Source organism: Lissotriton helveticus, chromosome 7, assembly GCF_964261635.1.
Source record: "Lissotriton helveticus chromosome 7, aLisHel1.1, whole genome shotgun sequence".
Taxonomy (NCBI): domain Eukaryota; kingdom Metazoa; phylum Chordata; class Amphibia; order Caudata; family Salamandridae; genus Lissotriton; species Lissotriton helveticus.
Window position 1 is genome coordinate 220,276,550 of NC_136068.1, and position 18,468 is coordinate 220,295,017.

Consider the following 18,468-nt stretch of genomic DNA (forward strand, 5'->3'; position numbering starts at 1 on the left):
GGCACCTGGATAATTACAGGTAAGTAAACAATTTGATTAATAAAACGAATTTCGTAGCGCGCACTGCATCGCATTTTGAATAGTAATGAGTACCCCTACACTATCCAGCACTTACCCTGCTGTTGCACCCCCTGGTATTAGAATAGTAATTAGTACCCCAATACTATCCAGCACTTACCCTACTGATGCACCCTCCAGGAGTTAGAATAGTAATTAGTACCCCAACACTATCCAGCACTTACCCTACAGTTGCACCCCCCTGGAGTTTGAATAGTAATTAGTACCCTACACTATCCAGCACTTACCCTACTGTTGCACCCCCCTGGTGTTAGAAAAGTAATTAGTACCCCTACACTATCCTGCACTTACCCTACTGTTGCATCCCTCTGGAGTTAAAAAAGATTATTTAAACCCTACAGTATCCTGCACTTACACTACTGTTGATCTATAAAGGAGCTAAAAAAGCAATTCAAACAGCTAGATTATTCATAATTACCACTAGATTGATTGTAATTTAGTGCATGATAAATTAAAAGAATTTCCTAGTTTAAAAAAATATATATTGTTAAAAACATTAAAATATTGATTTTAATAAAAAAAATTAAAAAGGCAGTTATTCAGTTTCTTTTTATTTATAAAATTGTGTTTTTTAATTAAATAAAAAAAAGTTTGCAGATTAAAAGCATTTAAATTTACAATTTTAAAGACATTACTGTTAATAAAATTTTTAGAAATAAAAAAACCATGCTTTTTAAGCCTAAAATATTTATTAAATTTTGTTAGGGTAATTTAAACAATGAATACAAATATTTTAAATATTTTATAGTTTAGTTTATTATTAAAAAATGTAATGAAGAAAATGTTTCCCACCCTTTAACATTGAAGTGAATGGGAAAAAATATCCATCATTTATTTCCATAGTTCACAAGGAGATAGCCGCATCTACATCATTCCAGTTCATTTTGTGTGGATCGCAAAAGAGAATACAAGCATGTAGAAGTAGCTAAAAGGTAAGAAAGGTTATTATACAAAATGACCCTGTAAAAAAAGTAGTTTAAATGTTATATATTTTTTAAAAATGAATACAAAAACAAGCCTGTGTGCGTATTGATTTTTTTTATTAATAACATTTCTTTAAATAAATTGACTATATTATAACGTAAACAATTATTAATGATGTACAGAATGCTTTATTTTATAAAAATTTACTTTTTAATTACTGTAAGGTAAACTTAAAGAATAAATAAATTGTTAGTATTTCTTCTTTGTTGCTCCAGATGACTTTAATGCGTAAACGTGAAACTTGAAGGCAGCCATTTTGAGGAGCGTCACCGGACAGTGCAGAAGCATGGGAGACCTGCATTCAGGTAAGAAACTTTTAAATACTTAAATACTATAGTGCATGAGTGATTTTTATTGCAAGGAGAGACGAGGGAGGTTTTAGATGTCATAAATGTGTTTTATGTGTTTCACGTACTTTTTCACCAACCATGTTGATAAAGTATGCCCATGTTGGGTCACGTGTTTACCTATGGAAAATGTGAAAGTTTAAAAAATAGGATCTAGAAAGGATATCTAATTGTAACCCACCTTACTGCTATTGAATCCCTTAAACCAAAAAGGAATTGGGTTGGTTCAGTCTTATTTTCCCCCTCCGACAATAAAAAGATTGGAGTTGCCATTTTGTCATGAAAAAATAAAATGTAAAGTTTTGTCACAAGAAAATGACGATGAGGGTAGATGGGTACTAACTAAGCTGCTGATTAATTCGATACCTTTAACTGTTTTTAATGTCTATGGTCCTACTAAACCTGACTGCTCTTTCTGGCCTCTAATTACAAACAAATGTATTCAACATAAAGATGACTTATTTATTTTAGGTGGAGATTGTAACCAGATTGTGGACCCATTCCTCGATCGTAAATCCTCAGTTCACTTCATTCCTCATAAAACACAAACAATTTCTTGACACTATTTTGCAATCACGTTTTACCAACTCTTGGAGACTCTCCCATCCTGATACTTTGGACTATTCTTTGTTTTCTCCTCCTCACGCATCTTTCTCTCGACTGGACTACATCTTTGTCTCTCAACCCCTTTCTCAAAACTTACTGTCTTCTTCTATTGAACCCATAGTTATTTCGGACCATGCTCCTATTGTAACGGATCTTGACTTACTTCCGCAGCGTCCCAAGCCTTCTCGTTGGCGTTTTAATAGCACACGTCTTACTGACCCTAACTTCTCTTCATCATTTCGCACCTTTACTAAGAACTTCTTTCTACTTAATTCTGACCCTAGTACCCCTCCTCATATCCTCTGGGACTCCTTTGTAGCCACTGCAAGGGGATTTATTATTATTGATTTTGTTTCTAGGAAAAAGAAGCAATATCTTCATAAAGGTAAATCCTCCCTAGCGCATATTAAATCTTTAGAACATAAATTCTATACTTCTTTGGATAAATATATGTCACCAGATCTTTTACGAGCAAAATTTGAATTTAATAAATTTACTACTGATAATGCATGTTCAATTCTCCTTCGTAGTAGTGATTGTTATTATGTGGTCGTAATAAGTCAGGGAAACTCTTAGCTAATTATCTTAAATCTCGTAAAGAGCGCACTCTTATAGAATCTATTTACTCCCCTGATAACACTCTCCTACAAAATATAAGGAATTGCTTGACCAATTTCAAATGTTTTATCAACAGCTCTACACTCTAGAATCTCCTCCTACTCCTTCTCTTATTCAGAAGGATTTTGAGAAACTTCCTAAACCTCCTAATTCTCATCTCAATTATCCAGGCCTTGAACTTGATCTCTCACTACATGAACTTTCCGTGGCTTTGACATCCCGTACTAAAGGTAAAACACCCGGTCCTGAGGGTTTTCCTGTTGAATTTTATTTACACTTTTCTTATCTTCCATCCTTGTCACTCTCCCTAAAGCGTCTCCTATTTATATATTTTTCTCCTCTCCCAACCCAGATCGTGCTAAGACTAAATTGGAGCTTGACTGGGAAGCAGATTTAGATTGTACTTGGTCTGTTGCTCTCTGGGATAAACTCTGGTCCCGTCTGCTTCTCTCACTTAATCTTTATTTTATCTATATCACAGACTTTATCTTTCTCCTCTTTCTTTGTCTCGTTTCATACCCACTTCAGATTCTAACTGCGGGTAGTCTTTCAGACTCCTTAGAACTTCCTGCACACTCTCATGGTCTCTTCGATCTCATGCTTGCTCTTGCATTCCAACAAATCTCTTCCAACTGGAAATCCCTTACAACCATTTCCATACAGGGTTGGTGGAACACTTTAAGTCATTTTCACAGACTTGATGTCTCCTTTGCCCCTTCCTGCAAACCAATACGTAACACTGATCTTAACTGGTTACCTCTCACCACATTCCTGGATCGATTGGCTCTGCAAAAATCTACTCATGTCAACTCAGAAAAGAAAATTTTAAACCTCCTTGAAGGACTTCTACTCTCTCCTTCTTGTTATTTATTTATCTTTTACAGGTTTCATATGCTATATCACCTTTTTATGCTGCATATTTTGTATTGGAAATTTGTATCATTTGTTTATTTGCGGTAATCGCCCTTAATATTATTATTTTGTAATGCTATTGTTCTTTCCCCCTTCCCCTTCCTTCTCCTTTCCTTCTCTCTTTAAAATCCCCCCAAAAATGCTTTTTGATTCCCATTCATTGACATTAGCACTTATTGTTCCTTGCTATGTTTAAACATGTTTTACTGTTTCTGCTGATGTCTTTGTGTGCTTATAATTTTCTTCAATAAAGCTCTTTAAACATAAAAAAAGAGACTTTACAGTAAGGTGAAAATTCCAGTTAAAATATACCATTAAATAAACAAAAGCATTGAAATTCACCGGTTATAGATATCTCAAGTACCTATATCTTGAGACCTAAATTAACAATAATCTGCACCCTCGCCATGCATTGCTTAATTGACTTGTTCTATGAAATCATTGATAACATCACTGCAACATCTGAAATGACATCATTAATGACAACTCTGAGCATAATAGGGGGTCGAGTTATGATTGCTTTGGGGCACGAGCTATAGTTACTTGAGATAACTGGGGAATTTTAGTGGTTTTGTTTGTTTAATATTTGTTTTGAGTGACATTTTCACCTAACTATAACAGCCCTTTAAACTTTATTTTTTTTGTGAAAATAATTATTATTACCTACTGGTGATTGCGAGTAGAGAGTTATAGTTAGGACCTAGGTTCCATAGGGAGAGCGTTTTTTCATTTGCCAATAACTTTGGTATGACACTTGTGGAAATCGCAGAAATTGCTATTAGCATAAGCTGAAGCCATTTTAGTTGTGGCACCCATTTTGCTAGCCATGTGATTCTCCCGTCTTCACTGTTGCTTGCCTTTCTATTCTGCTTGAGTCATCAACTGTAGTTAACGCCTTCAGTACTGAGCCAGAGCACTGAGTGAGCTCAGAAAGGCCTGTAGCTGCTAGAATGCACCTGTTTTAGAATGCAACTGTCAGGCTATTTCAGCTGATGTAAGCAGTTCTGTCTCCCCTCCCACTTTGCTGACCAAGTGATTTCTGTCAGCCCATGTTAGTCGATAGCTATTCCTGTGTATGCTTCTGCCTTCTATTTGAGTCTCCATGTTTACTGTGCAGCAAACTGGGTATGAAAGACCCTTGGTTTCTGTATTTGTTGTACTACCTCATATAGTGCCCGAGGGTGTTGTATTGGTGTAGTCCCACTCATGAGTGATTAATAAACTTGTTATTTGATATTCCAGCTTCTGTGCCAATCTCTAATTTGTTGGTTTAAGGACCAGTGGACAGATATGGGTGAACCCCTGCACCGGTGGGCCCCTAAAAAGGCTCATTTCCACACACTCACTTCAGCTGCTGTCTCGAAAGTATTGTGGTGACCCTTGAAACGGGGGCTGAGAAAAAGGGGGGGGGGGTCCCAAAACGCATTTCCCCATGTTAATTCTCATTTGAACTTTATACACAGCTACAGTCTGAACCGCTGAACAGATTTACACCAAATTTTGCAGAAATGTCACTGTTGGTCTAGAAAAGTGCCTTCTTCTTGGTGTAAATCCATTCAGTAGTTGGGGAGTTATTAAAAGAAATTCAAATTTGTATATATAAGAATGCGGTGGCTCAGCAAACCCTCCTGGTCTCGTGCTGAGATCTGATTGTCTGCCAACAATTCAAACTAGGACGTATTGGCAGTCATCTTAGGACTTGCTTGAGCCGAGTCCCACAAAAAAATGTTACAAGACAAGAGAAAGGGTTAGGATAGGAATACCGACCCCCCTAGGCCTCTTGGGTGGGGCCCCCCTCCTGGGTCTTAATAATACCCCAGAGACCACCACCTCCACAGGGTTCATATAAGAAATGTTGCGGAGAGCCATGCAGACCCCCACCCGGGCACCCGGGACCACCAGCTTCCCGGGTCTATTCTAAATATGAGGTGGAGGGTTGTGCGGACCACCCCGGGCCCAGTACCACCACCTCCCCCGGGCTATTTGTTAAATTTAGAGGGGCTTTCTGTATTTTAAAAAGCAGACCACAACTAAAATATAAATAAAATAAACAAGGATTTCATGATTTACATATTAAAAATTCAATTAAATAAATATTTACAAATAATAATTAATAGTTAATCAATTAATACTTAATTAACTTCTCACCCTATATCCCTACCAACATAGCATCCTGCCACTAAAATATAAGTAAAATAAATCAGTCCTGACCACGGTTCAGCACAACGACCAAAGGAGGTCGAGCCTTCTCTGTCTTGATCCCGCAGTTCTGGAACAAGTTACCAGGAAACACTTGTAAGGAAAAAGCCCTTCTCCCTTTTAGAAAAAAACTGAAGACCCTCCTCTTTACAGAGGCCTCAACATAACACACGCTGGGACCAACATTCACCCAATGGGGTAGTCGATAGCTACTCTTAGCGCTTAGAGACCTGCAGATGATTATGCGCTCTACAAATCCCAATTAACATTAACAGTATTCCATATTTTACATAATTAAAACTCAATTTAATAATTAACAATAAATTCTTAATTATTGTATAATTAACTTACAACCCTGCACCCCTACAAACCCAGCATCCCGTGATTAAAATATGAGTAAAATAAATAAGTATTGCATAAATGACAATTAAAAACCAATTAAAAAATGTATGAAACATTGATAATTGTTAATTAGGACTTAATTAACTTCCCACCTTTTACCCCTACAAACCTCCCAGCGCACAAATCACATAATAAAAATACATAATTTACAAAATGAATATCAATTATATAATAAAATTAAACTTCGTAAATAATTCATAATGAGTTTTTACATAACTTACCACTATATCTCCCTACAAACCAAACCCACTACAACACTATAAACTACTATTAAAAACTTATTTAAAAAAGTCTAAATCACTTAAAATTACAAACTATATTTAAGAAGAAAAATATATTTATATAAACAATGGCAACACATAACATTACTATATCAACTACAACACATTCAAATAATTTGTTTTTAATCTTTAACCACTATATTATAGAAAACAATATTTAAAACATTGATATTGTTTAAAACGATATTACTTACCCCAATATACAATACTCTTGCTAATGAAATGTCTACATCACAATATTTGTGCGTCACGATATTTAATTGCCAGTATTTCTGTCTCCCTATATTTTTAAGACCATTTACAGTAGCATATTTCCAAATGTATAAAAAAAATGAACATCTATCCGATGGGGTTGGAGATACACCTAAGACACCATTCGAACTAACTAACTCTGGATCGTCAGCTTTGTGGAATATTGTGATGTACATGTACTGTTTCTATCTGGATTACTTAATCTATTATCTAAATACTCCCTCCCTTTACTACTTCTCTTTCTTCTGACCCCTCCGTACACTTCGGCATACCCACGATTACTCCACTCATTCCCGTACCACTCCCCTCTTCCTCACTATCCAGCATAATTCCTGGCAAATAGCTTGAAGTTCTCCTTCCTCTCTACTCTCTCAGCTTTCTTTCTCTCTCTCCTCCTACGCTGTTCTTTTCTTTTGCCCTTTTTTACCTCCTTCCTTTATCCCGCCCCCCCCCCCCCGATTTCAAGGATTACATGCCTGAAAGCACTATGCAGGGCGCCATGGCTAAGTACATTTTTCAGTTCATTGGGTGGGAGGGAGGCTATTTCCTGGCAGGCTTGGGCTACCAGTGTGGGAGATAGGGGCATAAGGAATGTTCTACGTGTTATTCAGTGCACATCAGCCACATTTTTTAACCCTGTAGTTAAGGTCACACGAGTCATTGTGTTGCTGGAAGTAGCACACTACAGCACATCCCACACCACTTAGCTGGGATGGCTAACCCTAGAGCAACCCGCACTACTGATGTCCGAGTTAGCTATAATTGTCTGACGTGAAATGTTAAGGAGCTGGGTAACCGACGTAAACTTTGTCACATATTAGCTTTTTTGGATGGACACAATATCCATATAGCATTGCTACAAGAGACACACATAGGAGATGACACCCACACCACCTTTGCCACCCGATGGGCATCACACAGAAACTTTGCGATTACTCGAAGTATACCTGGGGCACCACCAAGCTTATTCAAAAGGGCACACCGTATCCACCACAGGGCTCCCTCAGTGATCCCCAGGGACAGTATACTTTGATGTGGGGGAGACTAGCTTCAGTGTCCATAACAATCGTCAACTGTTATGGCCCTAACACTGATTGTTATTGTTAGTGGTATTTATAGAGCGCTTACTGTTACCCGAAGTCCTGCAGGGGAACTAAAGTGGTGGGAGTATGGTTGAAAATTAATTAATAAAAAGCCATGTTTCTAATGACTTCCTGAAGGCCAGCAGATTGGTCATGCATCCAAGGTGTAGTGAAATATCATTCCATGCCTTGGCTGCACTGGCCACAAAGCATCTGCCACCCCAATTGGCTTTTTTTTTTTACAAAGGGCACCACCACCCGTTTTGCGTCTAATGACCGCAGTGGTCTTTTTGGTACATACCAGTGAAATCGCTGTTTTAAGTAGTCTGGCCCTTCTCCATAATAGGGCTTTAAAGACCAGGCATAAGGCTTTAAACTTAGTGCGCTTCTTTAACTGCAGCCAGTGAAGTTTTCTGATCTCAGACGAGATTGAGGCAAACTTTGGTGTACCAGTAAGAAGTCTGGCAGCAGCGTTCTGCAGAATCTGCAATTTAATCATAAGCTCTTCCTGGATATTAAGATATAGACTGGTACAATAACCCCATCTGGACATTGTTAGGGCTGTGATGACAGTCTGTTGAGTGTCTTTGGGCAGCAGTAGCATTATATGACACCACTGTGTTCACTTGATCCCTAAAGCGAAGTTTATTATCAATCCACACTCCCAGATTCGTTCCTTTCTGCTAGGAGTGGGAAGAGGACCCAGTGCATATGGCCAACAGTTGGGGGTCCAGAATTTGGAGTTTTTACCGAACACCACCACCTCCATTTTACCGGAGTTGAGCTTTAGGCGATTTTGAGCCGTCCAGATCCCCACGTATTCATGCAGTCCTGGAGTTGGGACGCAGTTCCCAGCAGCTCTTCTGGCCGCATAGACACTACAATTTAGGTGTTGTCCACGTAGGAAGTCAGCCGAAGGATTCAATTAGGGGCACCAATAAGGACACATAAATATTAAAGAGTGTCTGACTCATTGATGACCCCTGCGGGACTCCACAGGGCAGAGAGAATGATTCAGCTGCAAATTCGCCAAAGGAAACTGTTTGAGTTCTGTTTGATAACTCCCCCTTCTTTGATAGACTGTGGAGTCTAATAATGGATATAGTATCCACACATAATTTTGGGAGGTTGACTTTAACATTGCATTAAACGCGACTATGGATAGATACCATCCATTGACCCATTACCACGCCTCGGCTATTCACCATATTCAGGACATGATGGAAGAGCATCAACTATTGGATGAGTGGAAAACGCTCCATACCCAAGAAAAAGAGGGCACCTTTCACACAGCATCAGCCAGTACCTGGCAATTAAGAGTCAAGAATCAAAGAATAGGAAATAACGGTATGGACACCATTCTACCTTGTAATTCTGTCCTGAAGAAGGTCAGTTTTTTCGTAGGTCTCTTCCCCCTTCTCTGAATCTTCCATTTCACTCATAGAGTACATTAATGCCACCTTATGGTGGTCTATGGCACTGAAGAAATCCTTGCATATCCGAAAAGATGACATTCCTGAAAAGGAAACATGAGATGACTTAGGAACAGGAACAAAAATGACAAACTATGTAAAGAAACACATTTGCATCACATCACTAAACCAAGATTTGTACCTCCTTTGACTGTAAATAAAGACGGCCCCCCTATGAAGCCTCCTCACCATGACTAATAATTGAATATGTTAGGTCCTCTAGAATCTTGAAACTTCACTGGTGCAGGTTATGCGCCAATCATCACATTGAACGTATGGTGGCCTAAATCAAATGTGATGCACTCTAGGAGGACTTCTAGAGTGTATGAAAACTCAGATCCTGAAAGTGGGTCAAGAATTATGATGGACACATTTTTGATTTATTTGGAATTCAAACCACTTTATAATTTTGGAAAACTTTATTTACAGATTAACAACTGTACACAGGCACATTAGCAGATGCTATAACTAAAAATACTGAAAGGGCTGAAGCATTTTCAAAAGGAGACTTAATGGGACAAACTAAAAAAGTAATTATCCAAAAAATCAGACAGCTTATCTTTACCAAAATAATGTCACAATTATCATAGTTTTCACAAAATATTTTACCGAGAACAACATTGGCATACATTTGTTAGTCAAATTCATCCACTCTATCTCCCTTCCTTGATGTTAGTTCCCTATGCCAATCTATACATCTTTAGAACACATAGGGAGCTATAAATTTGACTCTTCATCATAATTGTTTGCAGCCTGCCTGTAGAAACTGAGCATCTTCACTCATATTGTATGTATTGGCTGATGAGCAGTGTACCTACTTCAAAGAAAATGCTCATCACAGGGGACTTGGATGTCTAAGAAGACATCTCGTTCAAATCTATGTGCAATCTTTTCACAACATCAACAACACAGGTTTTGTAAATACACCTGAGATGACCTGCTAAAACCTCAAAACACCTCTGTGCTACAATTCTGGTGTGAGCCTCCAGCAATCAGCTTCACACTTTCCGTTCCAAAGGTTCAGAAAGCCTAGCAAGCATTGTAGTCTTATGAGCTACTACATCCACATTCCCCACTGCAAATCAGAGCAATGCTATAGGTAGCTAACATCAACAACTTGTAAACTAAAGAACTGCTCTCCTTAAAGAAAAATATAAAGAGCTTGGTTACAAGTTTAGGTGCTATTTTCCGCACCTGGTAAATGACGATACCATGGGTTATTATTTATTGGGTAGGATAAATAACACCCATCACAAGTTAGTAGGGAGTAGCATGTGAATTTTGGGGTTTAACTCCCCAAAATCTGCATGCTACGGTAAATACTGTATGCTTTTCCCCCATTACATTATGGCAGGTCTGATCTGGCAAAATTTAACAGAGGTTAACTTATTCAACATATTTGATAATTACCTACCAACCCATAATTCTATGTCAGGACCGGAGGCTCCGATTATGCTTTTCTTTCTACGCTTTATTATTATACAACCAAACACAGCAGCCAGAAGAGCACTAAATAAGTTATTTGGATTCCAATATCACGTAAAGAGAAAAACAATGGAGTCCGCAAACTACAACCCCCAACAGTCCAACGGGGGATGTGTTATCCTAGTCCTTTCTCAGTGTCAGTGCTGCATAGAAAGGGCATCCATCTTATGAAATCCCCCTCTTTCGTCGTTGCTTCGCAGCCAGTTAAGCCCATTTTGTTGTTTCTCTAATGATTTAGGTTTGACTGGGTTTCCTTTAATGTTCTGAGTACAGGAGGGAATTGCTGACAGACGCTGAGGGGAATGTGTGTGTGTTTATTGGTTTTATTGCTGTTGTTTGCATTCCAGGTTCCCCTCACGGCCACTGGAGCGTTTCCTCGCTCCTTACGCGGCCGGCCCACTTGCGGCGGTGCTTGTTGCCCGCCTGGGGAAGCTCGCACGTCTCGCTGCTCCTGCGATGCAGTTCTTCAATAGAGGAGCCACGTTGCGGGAGCCGCAACGTTGGAGCCTGTCTGTATTGTCCCATAAAATCAAGTCTCCTGCGCCTGCTGGGGTTCGTATTTGCAGGGTTTTCCCAGCAGAATCGCCTGCGGGCAAGTTTGCACACATCCTCTTTCTACCATTGTTGAGCGCGCCCGGTGGCGGAAAGGCCTGGTCAGTTTCCCTGAAGGCCTGCGCGCTCGGGGTAAGTGCAGCCACGGCCACCCTGCCTGCGTCAAAGCCTCTTGTAGTCCACAGGTCTGTCCATATTCAGCCCAGGCCCAGCTTGCCTCAGTTTTGCAAGGGAATTGTTCATTCCAGGGCTTGTGAAGAATCCACCGTCCTTGAGTAATTACGTCAAGTTTTTTCCTCCTCTGTGCCACGATGGAGCAGGGCAGTTATTATGAGGAGGAGGAGGCTACTCAATATCTCCCATTAGATGATGATTTTTTCGAGGCGGTCGACAGCTCCATCTTTACGTGTGTCAATGAGGTGGTGGCCCCCATGGAGGAGCGTCTTCCCAACCGCATTGTTGCAGAGTGCGCAACGTTGACGCAAGCTCACCTAGGAGCCTTTATCCCCACACTAGCCCTTTTACCAGAGGGAGGTCCCCCACCGCCCAAGAAGATATGTGGTGAGGGTGGCTCAGAGGGGATGCAGGGGGTAGATAAAGATGCCTTCGAGCGCCTTCCTGGCCAAGTCTGTCTCACCTCCCCATGCGCCTCTTCCGCCGCCGGAGCCTTTAGTTTCCACGGGACCTGGTTCCCCATCTAATGACGGAGGTTCCCCCGACGGATTCTGATGACGAGGGGTCTTCGCGTTCTTGGCGCCCAGTCGGTTCTTCGGTCACTTTACCACAGGATGACACGGTATGCTGGATCCGGATGAGATTGTGCATCCACGTTCCGCAGCCTGGGCACCTGGGGATAAGGTGGCCAAGTTTGTGGCGGGACGTCTCCGCAAGCCACTTAAAAAGGAAGCAAGAGGGTGTCTCAGGTCGGAGTGTCCACGTCCCACATTGGAGGGGAAGGTAGCCCTCACCTCTGAGCTAGATTCGAAAATGGCTACCTTCCTGGCCAAATATATGACGGACCCCCGCAAAGGAATCGATCAAGCCTGGCGTTCCTGCCAGGATCAACTCCTGGACGCCATAGGCTCTATGCTGAAAATCCTGGATATGGCGGAGGAGGCGAAAGTGACAGGTTCCACCATATATGGCTCAAGGGGGCCTGTTCGGGGACCCCTTCGTAAAAGAATTGGGAACATTTTTAGCCACTTTCACTTCCTTGGATAAGGCCAAGTCCAATATCAAAAGGCTCTTCCAGACTAGTTTCTCCCAAGGGGCCGGTCACGTTAGGGGCCGTGCGACCGGCCGTGCCGGTCAGCAGAATGGTAACAAGGGACAATGCTCCAGGCGAGGGCCGTACAACTCCTCAACCAATTACAACAACTTTTACATGACCAGGGGGCAAAGCTTCCGAGGCCGCCGCGGCTTCAAGACCAACATCGGTGGCGGCCAATCAGGCGGTAAGTGTCATACCTGCAGAGCAAGTGCGTATTGGGGGTCGTCTGGTGGCCTTCCAGGATGCTTGGGCGGAACTGACATCAGATGCTTGGGTCTTACAGATCATCAGGGGTTTTCACATAGAGTTTTACGATCTGCCGCAACAGGAAGAGCTTCCAAACTCCATTTCTTATTCTGCGGTCGATGCCGAGCTGATCGACGAGGAGGTATCCGCTGCTCAAGAAAAGAGCCATCTGTCGATCAGCTCGGCACCCCAATGGCTTCCTCAGCAACATTTTTTTGGTGGACAAAATTGATGGGCGGCGTCGGCCGGTGATCAACCTCAAAGAGTTCAACGGGTGGTTGGTCTACCGGCATTTCAAAATGGAGGTGATTCATCTTCTACGGGATGTACTCCATCCGCACGATTGGAGGTTCAGGTTGGACCTCAAAGACGCCTATCTGGTGGTTCCTATCCACTCTCCCCATCAACGGTTTCTCCAGTTTTGTTGGAAAGGACAAGTTTACAAATTCACCGCCCTTCCATTCGGGCTTTCATCAGAACCATGGGGCTTCATCCGGTGGTAGACTTTTTGAGGAGTCAGGGTGTACGGATGATAGTGTATTTAGACAACATCCTCCTCATGGCTCAGTGTCCACAGAAGTTGACAGCTCATTTGCATCAGACTGTGTCCATCTTGGAAAGTCTGGGGTTTGTCATCAATGGGACAAAGTCGGTCCTTTTCCCGACTCAGAGTCTGTTTTTTCTCGGGTTCGTCGTGGATTCCATCCATTCCTCCTTGAGTCTGCCCTCTCGCAAGACGGCCAAAATTCGGCAAGTGTTGAGGCATACCATCTCCAGGACCCATGCCTCGCTCCGTCAGATTGCCCGGGTGGTAGGTCTCCTCTCCTCCTCCATTCAGGCAAACTTTCCGGGGCCCCTTCATTATCGTGCCTCGCAACGCCTAAAAACGCACTACCTCAGGAGAGGTCTATCGTACGATCAGACAGTTCCCCTACTGAAGGAAGCAAAAGAGGAAATGTCATGGTGGTTGATGCACATGGAGGCCTGGAATGGTTGGGCGATCTTCGGGTAAGCACCGGACCTGGTCACAGAGTCAGATGCCAGCAGGTCCGGATGGGGCGCGCGTTGCGGAGAATTCTCCACAGGCAGCGTTTGGTCGTTAGAGGAGCAGAAGTTGCACATCAACTGCTTGGAGCTCCTGGCGGGTTCATTCGCCGTCCGCTGTTGGACCAGAGAACAAGCAAGTTTGTGTGTACTGCTAAAGATGGACAAAGTTTCGGCGGTCCGTTACGTCAATCGCCTGGGGGGCCCTCATTCCCAGGCCTTGGCGGATCTCGAAGGAGTTTTGGGAGTATTGCTTGGCTCACCAAGTCTCAATGACGGCAGAGTACCTTCCGGGCCAGGCCAACCAAGTGGAGGATTGGCACTCCAGGCATCTGAGAGATTCCAGCCTGTGGAACCTGGACGTTCCAGTTTTCAGGTGGTTGAACGACCTCTAGGGTCCGTTCTCGGTGGACCTTTTTGGGTCCCGTCTCGACCATCAGCTCCCGCGTTTCTTCAGTTGGAGACCCGACCCTCTAGCAGAGGCCATGGACGCTTACCTCCAGGACTGGTGCCAGGAGAGGGGTTACGCGTGCCACCTTTCTCCATGGTGGTGGGGATGGCAGCCCGGATCCGGTACCTGGAGGCAGACTTGGTGATGGTGACACTGTGTTGGAAGTCTCAAGTTTGGTTTCCGGTTCTTCTGGAACTTTCTTGGGATTCTCCAATCCTACTCCCCCCGCTCCCTCATCTCCTTCTCATTCATTCATTCATAAACTATATTCGGTTTTACATTGTAAAAACCATAAAAGTTACAATATATACACATCTCATAAAAGAAGTACATTAAAAATGTACAATTCATAGCCATAAAAACAAGAAATATATTTCCACCAAAGGTTACACGTAATATTAATAAGTACAATAAATAAATGACATATGTATTTCTGCATTTAAAAATGGGGAACACGCATGAGTCATACCTTAAAACTGCGAGTACCTCCTCCCCCTAAAATAGTTAATATTCCAGACAAGCCCTGGTTCTCACCAGATTTCAAGTAGCCCGCAATAAAAAATATACAGTCTGGTTTCAGCAGCTGCAAATACAAAAGTGCTGAGCGAACCTGGTTAAATCTAAGCCTTTTTAAGAGGGGGAGTAAAAAATGTCTCCAAGGTACTTCATACAATTTGCAGAGAAACATGAAGTGTAGTAAATCCTGTGGAGACACGTTGTCGCAGCCACATGGTGCTAGCACCTGTCCTCTGCTGCACCCTTTCAGAACGGCAATTAACAAATGGAAAAAATTGAGGCGAAGCCTAGACAGTAAGAACCGCTCATGGGTGGTCAATGTTCCCAAAAGGTATGGCTCGGTCAATGGATGAGTTTTTAGGGTCAGAAATTTACGGACGCTCGGTTTGCATAATTCCTGTTCATCTCTTTCTAGCTTCCTGATACAACTAAAAGTTTTCTTAACCAATTCCACATCCTTTGTTGTGATGGTAGAGGGTATTAAAAAGAGTTCTGGGCGACCCAACTCTGTAAAGCGACCTCTGACGAACTTCAACCACGGGATTCTAGACATATGTAGAAGTTTCATACAGTCCATTATAATCTGCTGGGAAAGCTCTAGCTCCTTATTTGGCCAGCCCTTAAGCCAAAACACTAAAGGGGGCAGAGCGAGAGTATCATAAAATGGGGACCCCAATTGTTCATGAGCTACCAGGTTCGATAAACTGGTTGGCATTCCTAGCTGGCGCTTTAAAAGTTATTCTCTGCCACCTGCAGCGCATCTGCTGTGGTATACCCCCAGACTTCAGTACTGTTACATGCAGTTGATACACCTTTGGCCTGATAAATTTTCAGCATGGCTGCAATTGGGCGCTTGCCCATCTTGGCAGCAAAGCTGAAAATAGTGGCAGTTATTCGGATAAGCTCCCCCTTTTTCCTCTGAATATGGGGTCCCCACTTCAAGCGATCATCCAGCAGGACCCCCAAATATGAGAATACCGACGTTGTGGGGACCTTCGCAGAGCCTACAGAAAAATAATACTTTTTCGTAGGACGAGCCCCTACCTGCAAGATGTAATATTTTGCATTATTTATGGCTAAGTCACGGGACCCCATGAAATTCAGGAATGCATCTAGTAGGGACTGGAGTCCGCTGGCACTTCATGCTAGGAGGACTGCGTCGTCCGCATATAGGAGGACGGGGAGACACCGGAACCCCACATGGGGAAAGTCGGCCCGCGTAGATACCAGAGCTCCTTCAAGATCATTGATGTAAAGGTTAAGCAGGAAACGGGCCAAAATACAGCCCTGCCTTACCCCTCTTCCAATATTAAATTCTCTGGAAACCCGAAGATCCTGTGCATATCTGATATTCGCCCTAGTATTCCTATGCAGATCCATTAGAAAGTCCACAATGGAGGCCTCCACCCCCATGGCCCTCATGGACTGCCACAGTTTGATCCGGTTGCCATAGTCAAAAGCGGAAGAAAGGTCCATGAAGGCCATGTAGATCATACCTGGGCGGGCCATCGTATACTTGCCAAGGATCAGATAGAGGTTTAAGCATTGGGCCACCGTCGACCTCCCAGCACGAAACCCATATTGGGTGTCAACAATGATGTTATGCTCCTCTGCCCATGAAGATAGTCTTTGCAATAGTACTCCTCCCACCACCTTTAATACTGAATCGATGAGAGAAATAGGTTGGTAGCAGTGCGTACTATTTCGATTCCCCTTTTTAAACACTGGCACGATGGTAAAAATGGCCCAGGAATCAGGGCCTCCATCCCTGGCCGCTGCATTCAGTACAGCCGCGAGGATCGGGGCCCAAAAGGATGGATCCGGCTTATAAAGGTCCGGTGGAATTCCATCCGGTTCAGGAGCCTTGTTGCAGGTTAGGCCAGCAATTCCCGCCTCCACCTCTGTAGGCTCAAAAACCAAACAGTCAGTATTTGTTGCCCGGGGTAACTGGTCATGATGACCCATAGAGCCCTTATACATAAATTGAAAATGGACCACCCATTCGTCTTCCGTGATGTGGGAGCCTAAAACATTACCTGTATCTTCAGTAAACAATGGTCTATTAACAATGCCCCAAAACCGTATGCCGTTCCTTAGAGTACTGGACTCTAACAGCTCCCTCCATGCTTCCTCCTTAAGAACTCCCTTACCGGTAGCTAGGGCCTGCTTATATTCTGTGCGACAAGCGCGTATGTATAGGGGGTCTCTCGGAACATCTTTCAAGGCCTCCTTTAACTTACGTGCTGCCTGGGAGAAGTAGGAATCAAACCATCTTGGGTTTGGGTTGGATACCTTACGAGCTGGAGCCCTCAAAAGTTCCCCTGCTTTACGAGAAATGATGCTCATAGCAGTAAGGACATCCCTCGGTAGACTCTCCGGTTGAACACAAAAATCAAGTTCAACTGCACATGAGTCTCTCACCTCCCTGTGAAAAGCATCCGGGTCGATCTGGGACCATTTAAGGCGGCGCCCACCGTCTGTAGCTCTTGATGTTCCCGGTGCCCTTCCCCTAGGTTTGCTGGATAGAAATGTGCCACAAAAGTATACACGGAGGGGGTTGTGATCACTATAAACGCTTTCCTTGATGGTAAACCTTTGAAAAAGGGACTGATAGGAGGAAGACATTAAAATATGGTCTATAAAAGACCCGGTACCTCTCCCTTTAAAGGTGGGAATCAGGGCTTTAGAGTTAGGGGCAGAGAGGGACATTAGTGTCAGTAGATCAAATTCATTGACTAGATTATTTAGTTCATCCCCCTGTGTTGAGTGCTCAAAATGAAACACCCTCATTCTGTGGCATCCCAAATCGGACATCTTCGTAATTTTATGGTCACCACAAGGGTGGGTATTAAAAGTTCCCAATACCATCATGGGGCGTGAGCCATGATCACAAAACTTCCTTATATAGTGACTCAGCTGGATGATGTTACCTTCCCCCTTTTTGCTATTCAGTAAATTATAGAAATTGATCAGGCTCATTATATTGTTCCCCTTCTTAAGTGTAATGGCCTGAAGCCCCTGGCTAAAAAACGGATGGGTTCTTACCTAGCAGTCCACTGTCAGCGAGATATAAGTAACCAAACCTCCTTTGGCTCTGCAACTAGTTGACGGGGAGTCAGGAACAAAATAAGCTTTGAAACCATCCAAAAACAGATTGCAATCCACCAACCAGTTTTCTTGAAGGCAGATTACTGAGAATTTCCTAGCAAACTGTTTCCATATGGGATCCTGGAACTTGTCTGCCAGGCCTGCTATGTTACATGATAGAACGTTACTGTCCAAAACATGGGGTGCCACCTCTCTTTGTGTTAATGGAAGGTGAGCCATCTGAAATGTCTCTATCCCGGTTGCCAAGGTTGAGTGAGCCCTGTGTTGGTGCGTTGGCTCTGCTATGGTCTCAGTGGGGATGTCCAGTCAATCACATTCCTCCAACCCCGATAACATAGAAAATCTGTTAGCTAGTGCAGAAGGCACGACAGGAGCAAAGTGAGGCCCCTATGTGTGACTTGTACTGTGAGGTAGTTGTGAGAACCCTTGGATCCTACCTCTCCTTCTCAATCCGGACGGGGAGCGGCATCACCTCCTCCTCCAAGGCTCTCTCCGCCTCATGGCATTAAGGCTTTCAGGAGACGCTGGTCGCTCCCAGGCCTTTCGGGATCAGCTCAAACACT

At 43.0% G+C, this 18,468-nt stretch overlaps 1 protein-coding gene across 15 annotated transcripts in view; it reads right to left on the reverse strand.

Annotated features, from left to right (window-relative positions):
* SPO11 (SPO11 initiator of meiotic double strand breaks) overlaps positions 1-18,468 on the reverse strand; it is a 749,185-nt gene that overhangs the window by 589,389 nt on the left and 141,328 nt on the right. For all 15 annotated transcript variants that reach the window (XM_078651981.1, XM_078651989.1, XM_078651977.1 and 12 more), the window contains one exon: positions 9,127-9,277. In XM_078651981.1, the coding sequence (XP_078508107.1) occupies positions 9,127-9,277 (151 nt within the window). The remainder of the gene's footprint in view (positions 1-9,126; positions 9,278-18,468) is intronic.